Source organism: Labeo rohita, chromosome 23 (assembly GCF_022985175.1).
Source record: "Labeo rohita strain BAU-BD-2019 chromosome 23, IGBB_LRoh.1.0, whole genome shotgun sequence".
Taxonomy (NCBI): domain Eukaryota; kingdom Metazoa; phylum Chordata; class Actinopteri; order Cypriniformes; family Cyprinidae; genus Labeo; species Labeo rohita.
In genome coordinates, this window is record NC_066891.1 from 389,771 (window position 1) to 412,051 (window position 22,281).

Consider the following 22,281-nt stretch of genomic DNA (forward strand, 5'->3'; position numbering starts at 1 on the left):
TAATCTCATAAAACGATTGAGCTAAGTCAGTAGTAGTGCTGAAAATGTCCTGTAAACATGGATGAAGACGCGAAAACAAAACGGAACAGATAAACCGATTCAAATGAGTGAGTCATTTACGCTGAAACCACTCTGACTGATTCAAACTCGTGGCTTCGATCATTCATTTCAATCGTTATTTACTTTAGCATAAAACCAGTTAAAAAATCCATTTATTTTCGAATTTGCTTGAAATGATTTTATAAAGCACGCAGTGATAAGTGAAACGGAAATTTTCAGAACTCCAAATCAGTTAAACGACCGCAAAATGATTCACTGTTTGGAGGCGCTCAAAACGAATCGCGTATCACGAGCCATTTGTTTAATATAGGACTTCGGAGCGAGTTCGCGGATCATTTGATTCAGAATGGGACTTCAAAGCGCGTACTGCGAGTCATTGATTTAGATCAGAACTTTGGATCGCGTATGGCGAATCATTCGATTCGGATCGAAACATCGTAGCGCGTATCGCGAATCATCTGATTCGGATCGGGACTTCGGTGCGGCTTCGCGAATCAACTGATTCAGATCGCAACTTCAAAGCACGTATCGTGAATTGATTCAGGTCGGAACTTCAATGCACGTATCGCGAATCATTTGATTCAGTTCGGGACTTCGGTGCGGGGTCGCGAATCAATTGATTCAGATCGCAATTTCAAAGCACGTATCGTGAATCGACTCAGGTCGGAACTTCAATGCACGTATCGCGAATCATTTGATTCAGTTCGGGACTTCGGAGCGGCTTCGCGAATCATTTCATTCAGATCGGGACTTCGGTGCGGCTTCGCGAATCAATTGATTCAGATCGCAATTTCAAAGCACGTATCGTGAATCGACTCAGGTCGGAACTTCAATGCACTTATCGCGAATCATTTGATTCAGTTCGGGACTTCGGAGCGGCTTCGCGAATCATTTCATTCAGATCGGGACTTCGGTGCGGCTTCGCGAATCAATTGATTCAGATCGCAACTTCAAAGCACGTATCGCGAATCGATTCAGGTCAGAACTTCAAAGCATGCATCGCGAATCATTTGATTCGGATCGGGACTAAAGCATGTGTTCTGAATCAAGTGATTCAGATTGGAACTTCAAATCACTTATCGTGAATCAATTGATTCGGATCAGGACTTAGCAGCTTCGCAAATCGTTTGATTCAGATCAGGACTCTGAAATGCTTCGCGAATGAATTGATTCAGATCGGAACTTCAAAGTACGTATCGTGAATCATTTGATTCAGATTGGGACTTTGGAGCGACTTTGCAAATCAACTGATTCAGATTGCAACAGATTGCAATTTAAAAGCACGTATAGTAAATCAACTGATTCAGATCGGAACTTTAGGACTTGACAAAAATTTTTGTGGCCAGATGATTTTAGCATTTCACTAGATTTAAAATAAGATGATGTTTCCACAAACAGTAGTTTCAAAAAGCACACTAACATGGGATGGAGCTCTTCATTTTAAACTCTAAAAGTGATGAATTTAAAATGTACAAAACACACACACACACACACACACACACACACACATGTTGGGTTTACATGTTTTATGGGGACATTCCATAGGCGTAATGGTTTTTATACTGTACAAACCGTATTTTCTATCACCCTACACCTACCCTACACCTAAACCTAGCCCTCACAGGAGACTGTGCACACTTTTACTTTCTCAAAAAAACTCATTCTGCATGATTTATAAGCCTGTTTCCTCATGGGGACCTCACAAATGTCCCCACAAGGTCAAAATTTACTGGTATTACTATCCTTGTGGGGACATTTGGTCCCCATAACGTGATGAATACCAGGTGCACACACACACACACACACACACACACACACACACACACATCACTGGCAGCCAGTGACAGTCAGATAATCTACATGAACCGAGACCTACGCCCCATTCGTCTCTCCTCATCTCTGAACGGCGACTGGAAAGAGGATTTTCACAGACGAGTGGAGGATTAAAAAAAAAACAACAAAAAAAAACACACACTCCTCTGACATCCAGCATCTGCGTAGTCAGTGTCACTTACTCAGATAATCAAGCATTAATGTGACTATGATAAATAAGCACCAGACCAAAGAAAGAACATGAGGTTTTCCAAAGTTTTGGGAGGTAGTGTATATTTGAAAAGTCAAACTTAATGCAGACTTTGCTAGATTTAGGGTGACACATCTTATTCCCCCGCCCCCCCCTCCATCACTGTTGTTTTATGTATGTGAGCGTGAGGAGGAGTACAGCGCTAGCACCAATAAACCACAGCAGATTTAATAACACTTGTTAACAGTGTCACCATTACACATCATCCACAGAAAAGTCAGGTATCACAAACATGAGACGTTCCTGTGAACGAGACCGTTTGATTGTCTGTCTCACAGTGATTTAGCTTCAGTTCATCAGTGTTTTCTCTCTTTGACTTTCCTCTGGAGATCTGAGAGTGTGTTTCTAGAGGAGCTTTTCAGTGAGACCGCAGCGTCTGACAGAAAACACGTCCCATAATCCACCTCTGCTGACGGCTCAGAGGACGCAAGCAACTACCAGAAAAACAGAGGGAGAGTTAACAGAGAATATATAAATCACACATACATTATTCTAGTAAAAGTATAGACCATTTCGCTAGATGTAAACAACACTGGTCCAATAGCACTTCCTGTTTTTTTGTTTTTTATTTTTTATTTTATTTCACATATACAAATACATCTTAAAGGCGCTAATGTAACATTTTCATCCAGTCAAATGTTATGTTGGTTGTATTTTTTTGTGATGTTTGTGTAAAGTTAAAAAAAAAAAAAAACAGGAAGTGTATCGGGACCAGTATGTTTACATCTGACGAAATGGTCTATAAGCATTTTTTAATTTTAATTGAGTAAACAAAGATACCTTTATAAAATATTACTCCAGTAATAGTATAAATAACTATTTTGCATTTTACTAGAGAAAAAGTTCTGATACTCCAATAACATTATTCCAATAGTATAAACACTTGTTTTCAATTTTACTAGAGTTAAGGTATAGATACCATAAAATATTACTTCTGTAAATGTATAAGTACTTGTTTTCAAGTAAAAGTACAAATACCATAATAGAAGTTCAGATACCATAATAAAATATTACTTAATTAGAAGTACTCATTTTCTCAAGTTAGTTTAAGTATAGATACCCTAATAAAATATTACTCCAGTACTCACTGTAACTGAGTAAAAGTACATATTGGACAATAAAATTTTACTTCAGTAACAGTATAATTCGTATAATAGTAAAATATTATTCCAATAGTACAGATGCCATATTATTATAAAATATTATTCTACTAATAGTATAAGTATTCATTTTAAATTTTACTAGAGCAAATGTACAGACACCCCCAAAAAAATATTACTTCAACAGTACAGATACCTTAAAATATTACTCCAGTAATCGTTTTCAATTTTAATTGAGTAAAAGTACAGACTGGACAATGGAATTTTACTCCAGTAACAGTATTATTAGTATAATAGTAAATATTAGTAAATACTCCAATAGTACAGATACCATAATAAAATATTACCCCACTAACAGTATAAGTATTAGTTTTGATTTTTACTAGAGTAAATGAACAGATACCCTAAAAAAATATTACTTCAATAGTACAGATACCATAATAAAATATAACTTCAGTAAAAGCATAAGTACTTGTTTTTTTATTTTAATAGAGTAAAAGTACTGATAGGATAATAAACTATTACCTAAGTAGAAGTATTAATTTTCAATTTTAAGTTAAAGTTATAGATACCCTAATAAAATATTACACCAGTGAAAGTATTAATACTCATATTCAATTTTAATTGAGTAAAAGTAGACTGCACAATAATATTTTACTCCAGTAACAGTATAATTAGTACTTTTGAATTTTACAAAAGCGAAAGTACAAACACCTTAATAAAATATTACATTAGTAAAAGTACAATTACTCTTTTTTCAATATTACTTGAGTAAAAGTACTTGATTTTTTAATGTACTTGGGTATTAAAAGCACTGATTTATGCATTCCCTTTCATGCATTTTGCAATTTTATATTTCATCCTACAATAAAAAATACTAACGGATGAAGACACTGAATATGTATTGATCTGCAAAAATGTGAATGTTTTTACTTTATTAATAAAACTTATACACTATGAAAACAACAATCTTCATTAAACTAAAATATTAATTTATGTTACTGAAAATGTGCAAACAAGTGAAAATACTGTTCACATTTTAAGAGGATTGCTATGCAAACATATTAGTTTAATATCATTTGAAATTTCCACAAAAGATGCACGGGCATTAATTTGCATTATATTAATGTTATTTATCCACCTTATTTTTCCCATAAGAGCGGGTGCAGCCATTTGTACATTTTCTGTGTCTGGCCTCCAGTCTTATTCACTTCCAGCTATTTTTAGCTGCACAAAAAGCTTGTTTTGCTGCTTGATATTGCAAACTGGTGTGTCTTACCATATTATTTTAATGTATTATCTTAATTATGAACACACTGGTTTGTAGTGCAAACCGTTTTACCGTTTACTGCACTTTGATATTCTTCTCGTTATTTTCCTATGACGGATTATGAACCAGATGTCTAACGCATACCAGAAAACCGCTTACTTCCGCATTAAAAAATAAGGTGGATAGTTTTATACAATGGACCTAAACAGCTCAGTCTGTTACAGCATTTTAGTTTACAAATAACTGACAGTCATGACCTAAGTATGATTTTCATTTACAATAATCAGTACTACAATTCAGCATTAGTAACTTCCTTTTCCAGCACTCTCTTACCGGTATACAGCTGTTTCTCTCCCGCAGGCAGGCGTCCTGTAGTTCATTCTTCAGTGCTGTGATGTGAGACTCGTATGATGAGATCTCTCTCTCCTGAGATGATATTTTTGAGCACACCAGCTGATGCAGCTCCAGAAAACGCATCACCAAACGCTACAACACACACACGTTCAGCATGACATTCATTCGCTCTGTATTGTAGGGCAGAAAATTCAATATGAGACTCCCAGTCCACATTCTGCTTTGGAAGGAGTATGTTACTGTTCTGTGTCACGAATTATGCACTTAGCATGCAAACTTAGTAAAGAACTTTGAATCAGCATGCATACTACTGCTAACATTAAATATGAAGTATACAACAGCATGCATACTTAGGATGCATAATATCAAGCAAGCATCAGCATGCATATCTAGCATGCAAACTTAGTAAAGGATGACTCTGCATGCAACAAAGCATAAAGTATGCAAAGGCATGCATACTTGGTATGAAGCATGCATCTGCATCGGCACAATATGTACTTTGCATACCAACTTGAAGTATATTATTTGTAAGAGTTTGTACCTGACATGCTTCTGTCTCTGGGTTTCCCACGATGCTGTGCATGTCTGATTGTGTTAGGGACATTCTGGAGAGCTGTAGGGTGAAATCATCCTGTGAAGAGGCTTTTCTGGACAGAATGACTTGATCTTTCATCTGAAAACAAAAGAAAGCTTGAAGACATGCAGAACAGTAAAAACAATCTTTGATTTTTAAAATAAATATTTTTAATGTATGTCCTTGCCTCTTGTAAACACTCCTCCACAGACTTAATGTAGCTTATCAGAGACTCTTTATTCCTGTAAAAATGGATGCAAAAAACAGTGCAACCTGTGTAAGATCTCGAGTGAATATCATGAAACCTGTCAAGAACAAGTCCAGCTCACATTTCACCTGAAATGGTAAGAAATGAATGAGAAATAGGGCTGTCAAACATGTAATCGCGATTAATCACATACAAAATAAAACTTTGATTTTGCCGAATATATGTGTGTACTGTGTGTAATTATTATGTATATATAAATACAAAGACATTTATGTATATATTTAAGAAATATGTATAGGTATTTATTATAATTTTTCTATAAATTATTATATATATATATATATATATAAAATATTTAGCACATAAATAATATATTTCTCTTAACTAAATATATTTTTTATATATATATATATATATATATATATATACACACACACACACACACACACACACACACACACACACAAAACATTTGTGTGTATTTATATATACATATTAATTACACACAGTACACACACACACATATGTGAGGCAAACTTATACTTTGTATAAAGAATTCCCATTGAGAATAATGGAATTCTGATGCATTATGGCATGAGTTCATGAGTTGATAAAAAGCTAATAATTAAATTTTTTAAAGAATGAGCTTTTAGGTTTTATTATTAGTTTTTTTTAAATCTTCTAAATAATTAAGTAATTAAAAAAGTTACAATTAAGGTGAGACACTGCAGGTGAATAGGGTAAAAAAAAACATTAACTAGTATTAGTTATCGCCTTTTGTTACAAGTTTTCTAAAATGTTAGGTTTAAATATGCAAATGAGGCATTATTTACTGAAACATGCACTAATTTGCATAAATTAAAAAAAATCTAAACACTGGATGAAGTCAGTTTCAATATTCTTGTTAATTTTTTTTTTTACATATTAGAGTCAAATGTTTTTTACAGAGGGAATTTGGGTAACTCATTTTTGTCCCTCCATAATTCAGAAAATACTTAGAACAGATAGAAAACAATATATTTTCACAATTTTTTGGGTTTAAAATGTAGTATATAATCAAACAAATTATATATGAACAAATCCCTCTGTAAAAACCTTCAGGATAAGGACAGGAATAAAAATGTAGTTGCTGCTAAAAGTAAGTGCTGCTGAAGTGGAGATTTATGGCTGAGAAAAAATTCATTTTGAGAAAATTTAAAAATATGTATTTTAATTTAAATCCACTGACAAAAATAGATAAAGTGCTATAAAAGAAACGCAGTGTCTTCTGGATTTTTTCTTTCCACTAATCTGAAGAAAAAAAAAAATAAAAAAACAAAAACTATAAAAAAACAGCCCAAAATCTCAAACTTGACAGGCACATAAAAAAAAATGTGTTTTTGCCTGCAGTGTCCCCCCCTTAATAATATTAAAATAAAAACATAAAACTACTAAAAATAAATTAAATAACAGAAATGTGAAATTAAAATAGTTACAATAAAAACAAATAAAACTAACTGGAAAAAAAATTGTTTACCATGTCATGTGACCAAGTAAGAACATGGAAATGTGTTGCTGAATTACTGAAATATTAATTTAAAGGAGACGGAGTGTGTGTGTTACTTTTCTGCATTGATCAGTGTGTTCTCTGCACTGGCGATGTCGTGCTGTAGCTGTTTGTTCTCCTGCTGTGATTGGCTGAGCCGTTTCCCCAGCGAACGCAACGTCTGATCCTTCCTCCTTAACTCCAGCTTGGCGTCTGACAGACTCTGATGAGACAACGACAAAGCGTCCCATTTATTCTTCATTCTAATGTCTGTTGTGACATGAATAATCCAGGTTTTTAATTTATTTACCTAGCATTACTTACTATGCATTACGTATTAGGATTATTATAGTTAACTAAAACTGAAACTAAAATTGAATCCATACAAAGATTTTGTTACTTAAATTAAAATGTTAGCTGAAAACAAAAAAATAACTTTAAAATTTATTCTAAATTTATTTTATTTAATGACATGTCAGCAGAAAGGCTACATCTTCATGGAAAGAACAAAGCGAATAACAATAGTCACATAATGTCCATTCAGTGTTTTTTTGCGGCTACAAAATTCAAAAACACAAGATTGTGCTGCATTATTTTAATTGTGTGCTGGTAATACAGCAACAGTCAGAAATGTGGGTCAGTCCTGAGAGATTCACAGCAATATGTGTGTGTGTGTGTGTTTACCTGCACAGCCTGTGCGAGTGTGCGGTCTTTCTCTAGCTCTTCCCCCGTGTGAAGCTCCATGCTGAGGCCCAGTTGCTGCAGCTGAGCGGCCTGATCATGCAGCAGAGCCTGAGCGCGCTGCTCCCTCTGTAGGGCACTGTTGAGCTCCTCACACACACTCTCGAACTGCTGGAGAGGAACACACGCCTGACACACACACAAAATAAACAAAACATTTTACAAATGCATACACTACCAATCAAACTTCAGAAAAAAAAAAATGTTTGTGTGTGTGTTTTCTTCTGCTCACCAAGGCTGAATTTATTTGATCAAAAATATAGTAAAAATGTGAAATAATATTGCAATAGCTATTTTCTATGCGACTATCTGTTAAAATGTAATTTATTATTATGATGTGCAGCTGAATTTTCAGCATTATTACTCCAGTCTTCAGTGTCACATGATCCTTCAGAAATCATTCTAATATGCTGATTTGCTGCTCAACAAACATTTCTGATTATTAGCAATGTTGAAAACAGTTGCGCTGCACAATATTTTTGTGGAAACAGTCATAAATTTTATTCTTCAGGATTCACAGATGAATAGAAAGTTCAAAAGAACAGCATTTATTTGAAATAGAAATATTCTGTGACATTAAAAATGTCTTTACTGTCACTTTTCACTAATTTAATGTGTTGTTGATTAATAAAAGTATATTTTTAAAATCTTTCTCAGCCCAAACTTTGAATAGTAGTTTTTGTGGTTTCCACAAAAATATTGTGCAGCACAACTGTTTTCAACATTGCTAATAATCAGAAATGTTTGTTGAGCAGCAAATCAGCATATTAGAATGATTTCTGAAGGATCATGTGACACTGAAGACTGGAGTAATGATGCTGAAAATTCAGCTTTGATCACAGAAACAAATTACATTTTAACAGATATTCACATAGAAAACAGCTATTTCAAATTATAATAATATTTCACAATTTTACTGTATTTTTGATCAAATAAATACAACTTAACATTCATAATTGAACCTGTTGCAGTAGTTCAGGTGTTGTATGTTGATTATGTTGCTGTGACTCACGGTGTGTGTGTCTTTGCAGCTGTTTGTGCGTTTTAAGCGTGAGATCTCCAGTCTCAGGTTCCTGCGCTCGACCTCAGCTGAATGCAAACGCTGTGTGAACTCCAGGATGTGCTTCTGAAGAAACGCCATCATCATCTACACACACACACACACACACACATTATAGATGCGTCACAAAACCTGCCAGTCTGGGCTGATTTCTTTCATATGTGTGTGTTTGCGTACCTTGCTGTTACAGTAGCTGTGTTTCACGAGCGTGTGAAGTCCGTCAGCCAGTCGCCGTGCCAGCGAGTCCTTCCCATAATGCCCGCAGCACTGAGAGTCCACGTCTGACAGCAGCCGTTCAAGTAACTTCCTGCATGCGCTCTGAGCTGCCGACGCCACACGCGAGGAGTCCTTCACACAGTCTGACACACATAAATTCAAATTGTTATTATTTTGTCACATCATATCTGATAGTATTTTCAACTGCAATAATAACATAATAATCATAAATCGTGTATGTGCTTCTCACCGGTTCGGTTCATTTCCTGCTGCACTCCCTCCATGCTTGAATGTACAAGCACAAGCAGCTCAGAGGAAGTAAGTGTCTTCATCACCCTGCTGCCGTCATCCTCCTCTTCCTCTCTGAGCTTCACCTCGTTCACACACACGAGCGGCTGCAGCCCGAAACCCACCGCAACCCTGAACATCACCGCGGATCTCCGTCCCAGCGCACGCAGACGACCCGCCGCCAGCACCGCGATCACACACCGCCGGAACCTGCGTGCGCCATGACCTTTGATCCCACCGTCACCCAGCGCGTGCAGCAGCCTGCCGACCTCTGACCTCAGGACGTCGGCGTCGCACACACGCTCCTGCAGCACGGCCTTCTGCCACGCCAGCGCGCACACCTGTCTGCGCAGACCGCGGACACATCCCGCCAACACGCCGCACGCCGCCAACAGACACGCCTCCTCGTGGCCGCTCGCGTTCACCAAGCCCTGCAGACGCGTCACTTCCTGTTCCTGCTCGCACTGAGCGCGCTCCAGAGAGCGGACACGCCCCTCGGCCTGCTGCAGCTGCCTGCTGAGATCCTGAGAGATACAAAACATAATGCAATGCAATCACATGATTGAGAGATGAACAAATAAACGTTCCTCAAAAGATGTGAGATGTGTTGGAGGTTTGTGAAGATCATTCCTCCGCTGAGGAACAGTGAAAGTAAAGCTTCTGGAAACAAACGTTCCTCAAAAGACTCTGATGATCAGATTTGAGACTAAAAAAAGAATAATGGAGAATCAAGTAAAGCCAAGCGGCTCCAGTCTAGTAAGCAGTGTTTGTACAGATACTGTAAAATAATTTTTTAAAAATCCATTTTTTTTTTTTTTTTTTTTTCAAGGACTTCAATCAGAGATCTCACTTATGTCTTCTATTTCAAATGATAAAATAAGAGAAATAGATCAATAAAAATGTACTAATAAAAAAAATGGCAAAAATTAAGAAAAGCACATGCGAAGTATTGGTAATAAAGTATACTATTTTACTATAGTAAAACCACGGTTAATTTTCTTAAGGGGTTTGTATTTGTGTATACTTTCTTTTTTCTTTTTCTTTTTGTAACTGTACGTGGTTTCTACTCTTTAAGAAAAAAAAAAAACAGAAATAAAGATTTGCGAAAATCCACATGATCTGAAGTTCTGATCTGAAAAATGATTCGTGAACCATTATTTCAGATCAGGACTCAGAGTGTGAATCACAAATCATTTGACTTAGATCGGAACTTTGCGTATCGCGAATAATTTGACTTAGATCGGAACTTCAAATCGCAAATCATCTGATCTGAATCATTCAATTCGCGAAATGATTCACAAACCTGTTCCGATCTAAACCAAATGATTCGCGAACTCGCTCTGAAGACCCGATCTGAATGATTCGCCAACCATAGAGATAAGGACTCGGAGCATGGATCGGAACTTTGCGTATCGCAAATCACTTTATTTGAATCATTCATCATTCACAAACCTGTTACGACCTAAATCAAATTATTCGCTATATGCGATTTGAAGTCCCGATTTTGCGACGCAATTGTTTAACTGATTCGGAGTTTCGAAAAGCTCGGTTTCACCCATCACTACGTGCTTTTTAAAATCGCTACAAGTAATGTTGAAACTGAAAATTAATGGTTCTTTTAAACTGATCTGATTTTTGCTAGTGAATCGTTTGAAATGAATGATCGAAGTCACAAATTTGAATCAATCTGAGCGGTTCCAGCGTAAATGACTCAATTGATTCAGTTCATCTGTTCTTTTCACGTCTTCAGCCATATTTACACAACACTGTCATTACTACTACTTGCGTATGTCTTTAAGTTTATGACATTGATTGAAATAGTTTTAGGGTTAGGGTTGGGTTAGGGGATAGACAATATTGTTAGGTCAGTGTAAAATCTATAATTATAATTAAGTCTATGGAAAGTCCCCACAATTCACAAAAACAAACATGACTCTGTGTGTGTGTGTGTTTGTGTACCTGTATCTTGTGCTGCAGCTGCTTGTTGAGGTGTGTGTGTTGTGCGTTGAGATCTTCTCTCTGTTTGCTCCAGGTCTCCTCTCGTTGTCTCAGTTGTGCGCTCACACTCTCCAGCGCTGCCGATTTCCCCTCACACACACTCTCTAAACATGACACCTGAAACACACAACAGTTACACACACCTGTGCACAACATCTGTGAAAATCTTTTCCATTAGCTTCTACTCACCTTCTGATTGGCTGCGGAGAGGTCAGAGGTCAGTCTGTTCACGTGCTCCTGCACCACTGCGCTAAGCTCCACCCACGAGAAGGTACCCAGCATGCTGTGCGGCGGCGTCACCAGCACACATCCGGCGAGCAGACGCTGATACAGTGTGTGGAGGAACGTCAGTTTCTCCTAAACACAATCATTACAGTCGAATGAGTCAATAGTAACATACTAATGATATCAGACATTGCAAACAGTGTTATACTCTCACTTCCTGTGTGTTTGTGTACCTGGCAGTCATTGTAATGTTGCTGTTGGAGTTTGCTCATCTGTGTTTGTGTGTCTGTGTGTTGCATTTTGAGGCTGCGCAGGTCAGCTGCGGCGTTTGCGACACATGCACGCAAACGCTTCACCTCGTCATTTACACACACGCCACGAGCCTCACACTCCTGCAGACAGACAGAAACCAGATTAACCCTACAAAGACACTGTATTATTCATCTACATCCTAAATGTCTGTTGATCAGCAGAACAATGATAAACACACACCTGGATGTTCCTCTGGAGATCAGTGATTGTTTCATCCTTCTGTCTGACCTCATGATTCAATTTCTGCATCACAATCACAGACTCCTGCAACTACACACACACACACACACAGTCAATTTAACAATGTATTACAGCAAAACATGAAATAAAATCATGCATATAATTTGTGTTACTTCAAATAAATAAGCAAAAACTTTAACTGAAATAAAACAAAAACCTCTTTATTGAATTTTTTATTTATTTTAAATTTAAATTTTAAATTTCAGTTAGTTGCCAAGGCAACATTTATCATTTTGTTTGTTAAACTTAAAAGTTCTTAACTAAAACTGCATTAAATTAATAAAAATGATAGACATTCAAAAAAATAATAAAAATGGAAAAACATGCAACAAAATTAACATAAAAAAAAAAATTAATAAAAACTTTCATGTTATTTTAGTGATGCTAAAATAACCAAGAAGCTGTTCACAAAAATAAATAAATAAATACTAAAACACTGCATATTTAGCAGCACAGAAACAGAAACCCATAAAAACCTTTATTTCAAATTTTAAATTTACATTTCAGTTTGTTGTCAAGGCAACATTTCTCATTTTCATTTAGTTCAACTTAAAGTGCTTAACTAAATCTAAAATAAAATCTAAAAAAATAATAGTCATCAACTTTAATAGTATTTTCATGATGCTAAAATAACCAAGAAACTGTTCACAAAAATAAATAAATAAATAATTACATAAATGAATGAATTAATTTGTTGAGAAAAATTGTAGGCAACATGCATTCAGATTTTTAAGTTCTCTCAATTATTATTTTAATAATCAAATCACAAAATAGTTTCAAGCAACTTTACAGAAGAACAAAATATTTTAATATTACATTAAATTACTATATACACACACACACATGTATATTACATAAAATAAATTAACAATCATCCTCAGTAACTACTTTGTTTTAATCACCTTGATTTTATTATTTCACTAAATACAAAATGCCACATTCAGCTAATAAAATTTGTCACAGTAACTGCAGACTTCACATACAACAAATTTCCAAATTGTCCACTGACAAAACAACAACAAAATGTACAAAACAGTACCTGCATGATGTATTCAGGATGCAATGGCATTAATTCAAGATACGGCACCAAACATTAAGATGTCTGCATTATTTGAGTGAGCTCAACAACAACCAAATAAAGCTCATGAGCTCACGCACTGTGTTCAAGGAAACCATTTTTACCTAAATGTGACCCTGGAGCACAAAACCAGTCATAAGTAGCACATGTATATTTGTATCAATAGCCAACAACACATCGTATGGGTCAAAATGATCAATTTTTCTTTCATGCCAAAAATCATTAGGATATTAAGTAAAGATCATGTTCCATGAATATATTTTGTAAATTTCCCACCGTAAATATATCAAAAGTTAATTTTTGATTAGTAACATGCATTGCTAAGAACTTCATTTTCAACTTTAGATTCCAGATTTCCAAAGAGTTATAAACAGACATACATTTTTTAATAAAAATGGAGCCTTATGACTGGTTTTGTGGTCCAGGGTCACAAATGTATTTGGTGAAAAAGCGTTTATTCCTCTGTGTCAGGTAATAGTGTTTCTGTGTTGCTAAATATGCAGTGTTTAATGTATGTTCAATATGTGTGTATGTTGTACCTGTGTGTTGTAGTAATGTAGTGTTCTCCGCAGGATGTCCATTAGAGCAGATGCGTTGTGTTTACCTCCATCCTCTATAACACAAACACGCTCCGTAAAACACCTTCAAGTTAAGTCACCTTTATTTCTATATCGCTTTATACACTACAGATTGTTTCAAAGCGGCTTCACAGTAATAAACTGATGTAAGGTTTGTTGGTTTTGTTCATACTGACCTGTGTTATGAGCGTGTGTCGCCCCCTGCTGCTGATACTGCTGAAGCACCTGATCAATTTCACTCAACAGACTGTCATAGGACCGCTGCACACACACAAGAGCCTCCTGCACCTAAAATACACACAAACAGTGACAAATGAGAGTTAATATTGAAGGATGTGGCTGGTAGTTCATTTAAAACTGCAGCATAATACATTAACGATACAACCTGTCAAAAATAATAACTGGAACATCACTGATGTAAGAGACGTGACAGAAACAAATTCAAACATCTTTATGACATCACATCGACTCTAATATGCATGAAAAACAAACAAAAAAAGTAATATATATAATTATATGATTGTATAATTTGAATATATACACTTCATAATTATAAAAATACTAGAAAAATATACAAAATATATATTTGGCACTATAACTTTAAAAAGAGACAGAGTGTTTTTACCTGGCTGGTTTCTTCTTGTTTCTCTGTCCACGCTTTCTCCAGCTCCTTCAGTTTGACTGACAGCTTCATTGACTCCGCCCTTTCCTGCTCTAACTGTCCAATCAGCTCAGCAGATGCGGCCTTCTCTCCATCCAGCTGACCAATCAGATCAGTTTTCATGGTCAAGAAGTCCTTCTCCAACCTGAACACATCAACACCACATTAAATATGACTCCAAATACAGATATGTTTAGAGTATGTCTGTGTGTTTTCAATAGCAATTAATGCTGTTATTCAGCAAGAGCCAGTAAAGACATTTATAATGTTACAAAAAAAACATTCCATTTCAAATAAATGCTGTTTTTTTTACTTTATATTCATCTGTGAATCTGTGAAAAATAAAAAGTATGACAGTTTCCACAACAATATCGTGCAGCACAACTATTTTCAACATAATCAGTAATGTTTGTTGAGCAGCGAATCAGCATATTATAATGATTTCTGAAGGATCGTGTGACACTGAAGACTGGAGTAATGATGCTGAAAGCTCAGATGAGATCTTACTGTGTGAGTTTCTGGCTCGTGTCGTGTGATTTTTCTCTCTCGTGATCGTACGCTCTCTCCACTTCTCCAAACTTCTGCTTCAGGAGCTCCAGACGGGACGAGACGTCAGCGTTACTGCTCTTCTCCACCTCAAGAGCCTCCTCCAGATCCCTTATCCTCATCTACACACACACACACACGGATCAGCTGCAGTCTGACTGCACATGCATGTTCATAAACACACGTGTGTTACCTGGATGATCTCAGAGCTGAATTTAGACTGCAGGTGTGCGGCGCGCTCCGACTCCACGCTCTGCTCCAGAACCTTCACCTTCTGTAGAGTTGCCTGTGTGTATTGTTTTTTAAAAATAACACAAATGTGCTTAATATAAAATATTTAAGTATATATGTATCATATACAGTACTGTGCAAAAGTTTTAGGCCACTAGTATTTTCATCAGCTAAAAATGGTTCAAAGTCAGTTAAAGTTGGTCTTTTGCTGTAGTGTGTCAGTAGGAAATATCAGTTTACATTTCTAAACATTCATTTTGCCATTAATTATAATAATCCAGTGAGATTTTTGTATGGAGCACAGGCTGTTGTCACAGGCTGCTGGAGACAGACTAAATCCAGAAGAACTGTGGCAACATCTCCAAGATGCTTTAAGAGTCCTATACCCACAAAGACACAGTACTGTTACAATTTTAAGGCAGTTAGGCACATAAAATGAGGATGCTGTCAAAAACAATGTCATAAATAGATTTTCTTTATCAATGAACTTCTATTAACTAAAATAAATCAGCATTTGATGTGACCATCCTTTGGGTTTACAGCAGCTTTTGCCCTAGGTGCACTTGTGCAGAGTTTTTCAGGTAGCTTTGCAGGTAGGTTATTTGAAACAATGTTGAAACAGTTCTTCTGGATTTAGTCTGTTTCAGTTTGTTCTGTGTCTTCATGTCATTCCAGGAAGACTGGATGATGGTGAGATCAGATCTCAGTGTGGAGCACTGGCTGTTGTCAGACTCCTTGTGCAAACAAAAATCTCACTAGATTATTACAATTAATGGCAAACAGAATGTTTGGAAATGTAAACTGATGTTTCCTACTGACACACTACAGCAAAAAGATGTAAAATAACTTACTTTAAACCATTTTTTAGCTGGTGAAAATACTAGTGGCCTAAAACTTGTGCACAGTACTGTATATATATATATATATATATATATATATATACTTAGGTATATATACAGCACCAAATGAAGAAGTTACTATAGGAAAAATTCTGTTTATTTATCTATCTTTTAAATCAATTTTAAATTATTTTTTTAATTATTTCTTTATTATGGTACTTCTATGGCGCCTTCTGGGTGTAAAAACGGCTCTAGAGATACAGTCAACACACACTTTTTTTTTTTCCCCACATATAGGATAAATTATTTTCTATCTGAAGCATAAATCTGTTTATTGTAGATGCATTTATTTTTTTAATAAAGTTACATTTTTCTAATTATTTATTTCTAATTATTTAGGTAAATGTTATGTAAAAAACCTTTATAAACTGTGTAAATGCATGTTATTTACATTTCAGCTAATGCGTCTGTTATCTACCTATTATTATCTTTAAATTAAATAATGTGATATCATATATATCAGCTTTATATTGGACGCCATTGTCCATCAATCATATATTTGTGAAATCACACACTCACCTCCAGATCAGAGCGCAGTTTCTCTTCTCTCTCTGTGTTGCGGTTCAATTCTATTGACTTGTGTTTCAGTTTCTCTGCATTTTTCTCTCTGTCTCTCTTCATTCTCTCCATTTCACATTTCATCTTCTGTAGTGTGTCGTTCTGTTCCTGTTAACACAAACATAAAAGGATTAAACAAATGTGATACTAAAAATTTACTCAAATACTCACACTGCATATGACATCTTTTAGTTCTATACACTACTTTTCAAAAGTTTGAGGTAAGAGGTTTTTTTTTTTTTTTTTTAAGAAATTAGTACTTTCATTCATCAAGGACCAAAAATTACAGTAAAGACATTTATAATGTTACAAAAGACTTCTATTTCAAATATGCTATTCTAATGCTGTTCTTTTGAGCTTTCTATTCATCTGTGAATCCTAAAAAATTAAAATGCATCACTGTTTCCACAAAATATTGTGCAGCACAACTGTTTTCAACATTGATAATAATCAGAAATGTTTGTTGAGCAGCAGATCAGCATATTAGAATGATTTCTGAAGACTGGAGTAAAGATGCTGAAAATTCTGCTTTGATCACAGAAATAAATTACATTTTAACAGATATTCACATAGAAAACAGCTTTTTTTAAATTGTAAATATATTTCACAATTTTCACTGTATTTTGATCAAATAAATGCAGCCTTAGTGAGCAGAAGAGACTTCTTTCTTATCAATACTTCTAATAGAATCTCAAATTCTCTGTACCTGTATCAGTGTGTTTAGTCGGCTCTTTTCGGCCTGCAGCAGATCGTTCTCAGCATTTGCGCTCAGCAGCAGACGGTCTCTCTCGTGCAGTTCCGTGTGGAGGCCCTTAATGTCATCCTCTCGCGCCTGCTGCGTTATTTCTAAAGCTCTCTCTAGATCTGACACTCTCTGACGCAGCTCTGAGCTGAGGACTACACACACACACACACACAATATCAACATCACACTACGGTCATTCCCACACAAACACTGAAAAATCCTTTCATTACAATAAGGTAAGTCTTCAATGACCAAACAAAATAAGTTTTTAATCCATGTGACTTGTGATTTTGAGAAATATCTCAGTATTTGCATAAATAAACATCAGGTGACTGCACGTCTGTGAAACACACACACACACACACACACACCATCCAGCCTGCGGTTGTCATTTCTCAGGTCGTTCATCTTCTCCTCAGCGTTTCTCCTCTCTACAGCCGCGTCTCTTTTCACCACAGCAACGTTGTACTCCATCGTCTGCCGTTGTGCCTCACCACGCTCCACCTGCGCCCGCAACCGCGCCACCTGCGCCTCGTACTGCGACACCTGCAGGGACACACGTTACACTCAGTCACGCTGACGAACGACATCAGGAACGACTGCAGGTGAACAACATTCTAGTGTGAATACAATTATTTATTTGTTAATATTCTGAATAAGAATTTATTTTTTATATTTTCTGTTTTCACTTTTATATTTACATTTTTTATGAGTTTTTGTCATTTTTATTTATTTAAATATGCTTTTTTTCATTTTAGTTTATTTAGTACTTCAAGTTAAAATAAATTAAAATGAGAAATGCTGCTTTGGAAACTAGCTAGTTTTCTTTTTTTTTTATGTTATTTCAATGCATGTTTATTTTAAGTCAAGAAAATGTTTTTATGTCACGTTTAATTTAATATGCGCTTAATTAGTACTAATAAATGGCTTATATTCTAGTAATATGCATGCTAATAAGCAACTAGTTAAGAAACCGTAAAATAAAGTGTTACCCAAATTATTTAAAAAACAAAATCATAAAATATCCATAACATGCATAATTAAAATTATAAACCGTATAAAGTTATACTTTATTTGGAGAATAAGTGTACAGTGTAATTATACATTTAATTAGTGATTTTATTTAATAGTTTGCTTATAAGATAATGTTTGGTTTAGGGTTAGTTGCATGTAATTCTGCATAATCTACTGCTTTTACTGTAGTAAGAACTTGTAATGTGTAACAAGTACAGTGTAAAATAAAGCGTTGACTAATTGATAATAAAAAGTAAAAAAAAAAATAATAATAATAAAAAATAAAGAAAAAAGTAAAATGCATTAAAACAACAAAATAAAAAAAATGATAAAGTGAAAATGGGTAATTTAATATAACTTACATGATTAAATATTATTAAATTATGTAATCCATTCTAATTATATTTACTGTTTCAGTTATATTTAAGTAATAAAATGAGTCAAGTGGATTGTAAAAATTGTGGTTGATCACTTTTTGTTTGTACACTTGATTTATTTTTACACTATTCTTACACTTCTTGTTTATAAGCAACAATTTATTTATATTATTTAAATGTATAATTGCACTGTAACAAAGGCATTTTTATTCAATATTACTTAACTGGGTAGATCAAAAAATGACTTTTTATTGTAATTATTTTAATTCTATTTAATTAGACATAATATTTATTATTTATTTTTACATTTTTAGGCTATTTATGTTTACTATTTTTTTTTTAGCATTTTATTTAATACATTTAATTAAAAATAATATGACTCAATAAGACTGTAAAAATTGTGGTTGATATCACCTTTGATGCATTCATCACACTGGAAGTGGATGGACAAGTGAAATGAATTGTGGGACACAGTACTTCACACAGGGTCATGGGTTAAATGGGTTCATGGGTTAACAGATGAACTGATCAAATTTATAATTTTAATGCAATTTAGGTCACTTTAGATAAAAGCATCTGCCAAATGCATGGGTTTGTTTTTAATCTGTCCTCTGACTGACAGTGACGTACCTCTTCATTATTTTTGGAAGTGAAATCCAGTTTCTCCTTTTCCAGCTGGTTAATTTTCCACCTCAGCTCAGCTGTGAAAGTAAAATCATCACTTGTCTGTCTCTCACCATCCCGTCTGTCTCTCTGCAGCTGATCGATCACATCTCTGAGCCTGTAAACACAACAGCGTGAGGTCACATACATGCATCTTAATATGTTAGAAACATGCAAAAGTGTCTCAGAGGAACCTGTTGATCTCTTCCTGTGAGTTTTGTGCAGTCTGGGCCACGGCTCGTGGGTGAGACGCCCGCAGGGTTGAAACTGGGTCTTTATGTTTGACCCGTTTGCCATGGCGTGGACGGGCAGATTCGATGGGCATGTGGTCGATGTTACGTTACGGTTCTGAGATCTGCAAAACAAATGAACAAATATAGTGGTAACACTTAAAGCATTTATTTATAATGTATTAGAAGATATTCATAATACAATGTTATGAAAGTAACCAAAGTTAAGATGCATCATAGCTTTTCTATATTCCTTGTTACATCTTAAATCGCTTGTTGAAATACTTTCTAAAGGTGTAACAATGAATATATACGTTTTATGAAGTATTACATTATTCATGGGCTCATATAATATATTATACACTGTGTGCAGAATTATTAGGTGTGTTGATATTCTGGTCATATTGTTTTTCCAAACACATTTTACCAATTCCAAACCACATCAGTCTAAATAACTACTGTTAATTTTGTATTTAATCATTTATATGTGATATATAATTGTCCGTGAAGGCTGGAAGTGAAAAACTCCTTATATTCAGGTGTGCAGAATTATTAGACATGTTTTCGTTTACAGCTAAAATGAGCCAAAAAAGAGATTTAACCCAGACTGAAAAGTCCAAATTATTAAATGTCCATGAGAAGAATGCAATACTAATGCATTACAAGAATTTGCAAAGTTAAGGCTTGACCACTGGACAGCGAAATGCTTGTTGAGTCTGCATGGTCAGAAAAAACAGGTGGAGAAGAAAAGATGCATGTTAACTGCAAAAGAAGTAGGAATTAAGGTGAAGAATTAGGTGTGACACCATCAGGAACCGTTTAGTCTCCAGCGCCACCATTTTCCAGAACTGCAACCTACCTGGAGTCTTCAGAAGTACAACGTGTCAGGTTCTCAGAGACTTTGCTTGGTAAAAAATCCTAAAAAATGCCCCTGACTTAATAAGAATAACAAGCTGACGTGTTGAACATGAAGACATATGATATATTTTTTTTTAGTCCATCTCTGCAAGTCAGACTTTTCAGGATAGGAGACTAAACATGAACTCCCAAAACTTACTGCCAGATTTTGGAAGATAAATTCTTGAATCAGAGGTACAAGAGAACGTGATGCTTGTCCTTCAAGAGTCACTCTCAACTTATCTGTCTATAAAGCCTATTAAAGCCTATTGTCTTCATGTATTTCACAACACGTCAGCTTGTCATTCTTATTAAGTCAGGGGCATTTTTTAGGATTTTTTACCAAGCAAAGTCTCTGAGAACCTGACACATTGTACTTCTGAAGACTCCAGGTAGGTTGCAGTTCTGGAAAATGGTGGCGCTGGAGACTAAACGGTTCCCGATGGTGTCACACCTAATTCTTCACCTTAATAGAGTCAGACTCAACAAGCATTTCGCTGTCCAGTGGTCAAGCCTTAACTTTGCAAATTCTTGTAATGCATTAGTATTGCATTCTTCTCATGGGCATTTAATAATTTGGACTTTTCAGTCTGGGTTAAATCTCTTTTTTGGCTCATTTTATCTGTAAAAGAAAACATGCCTAATAATTATGCACACCTGAATATAAGGAGTTTTTCACTTCCAGCCTTCACGGACAATTATGTATCACATATAAATGATGAAATACAAAATTAACAGTAGTTATTAAGACTGATGTGGTTTGGAATTGGTAAGATGTGTTTAGAAAAAAAATATGACCAGAATATCAACATGCCTAATAATTCTGCACACAGTGTAATGTGCACTAATTAATGCATTATCTATAAAGGCTTAAAGTAAAGAGTTACCAAAATACAAAATACACGAATGTTTCAGATAGATTTACGATGAACTCTGACAGAGAAAATAAAAAACAAAGCAATATAATTACATAAGACACACAAAAACGGTTTAAAGCCGTATTTAAACCTAGCTGCGTTTGACAAAAACTACGTTTTATATAAATTTAACGTTTACATATACGTAGTTTATTAAAATACAAAAAAAAGACATTCAGTAAAACTCTCTCTGAAAACTCGAATCGAACTAAATGAAATTCACGTTGTTTGTTTGTTTGTTTCTAAAGGCGATAAACGGTTAATTCAAAATAACATGAGCAAAACTAAACACCAACTTACTATTTAAAGGCCTGTGATGCTCGTACATCCGTGTTTGACGAAATATTGACGTGAAATGACACGAAAATGTTAAAATCCGTGTTGTTGTAAAACTCCTTCAGCGTCTGTTTGAATCTGACGCCATATTTCCTCCGCCCTCACCATGACAACAACCACAAGCGAAAAACACCGCGAAATTCTCCTAAACGCACGTATCGCTGTTTGCTTTTAATTTACGCGTATGTGTTTTGTATATTTTGTTAGCTGACAAAATAAAGGGTTAAAATATTTCAAACGTCTTTATTTTGCCGCTTCCTTCCGCCGAATTTTAACTATTTAACGGCCAATGTTAAC

At 35.2% G+C, this 22,281-nt stretch overlaps 1 protein-coding gene across 1 annotated transcript; it reads right to left on the reverse strand.

Annotated features, from left to right (window-relative positions):
- Positions 1-1,400: 1,400 nt before the first annotated feature.
- On the reverse strand, positions 1,401-22,182 carry LOC127154849 (coiled-coil domain-containing protein 171). The gene is made up of 24 exons (XM_051096701.1): positions 21,949-22,182; positions 19,799-19,959; positions 19,572-19,722; positions 17,922-18,096; positions 17,512-17,702; positions 16,767-16,913; positions 15,311-15,403; positions 15,079-15,239; positions 14,536-14,716; positions 14,087-14,198; positions 13,872-13,945; positions 12,195-12,284; positions 11,936-12,094; positions 11,667-11,834; positions 11,439-11,594; positions 9,442-10,003; positions 9,153-9,334; positions 8,928-9,062; positions 7,859-8,044; positions 7,252-7,397; positions 5,629-5,683; positions 5,409-5,540; positions 4,847-4,999; positions 1,401-2,577 (listed from the first exon to the last, which is right to left on the reverse strand). Exons 2-24 carry the CDS (start codon positions 19,927-19,929, stop codon positions 2,440-2,442), a joined length of 3,678 nt encoding a protein of 1,225 aa, XP_050952658.1. The 5' UTR covers positions 19,930-19,959; positions 21,949-22,182; the 3' UTR covers positions 1,401-2,439.
- Positions 22,183-22,281: the final 99 nt, after the last annotated feature.

Bases quoted from the DNA above. Each gene is read 5' to 3' on its own strand.
- LOC127154849 (XM_051096701.1), bottom strand. From the start codon at position 19,929: ATGCCCATCGAATCTGCCCGTCCACGCCATGGCAAACGGGTCAAACAT. The intron at 12,095-12,194 runs GTGTGTGTTTAT...GTCTGTCTGCAG, and splicing joins ATCTCCAGAGGAACATCCAG to GAGTGTGAGGCTCGTGGCGT. The intron at 9,335-9,441 runs GTGAGAAGCACA...TATGTGTGTCAG, and splicing joins GCAGGAAATGAACCGAACCG to ACTGTGTGAAGGACTCCTCG.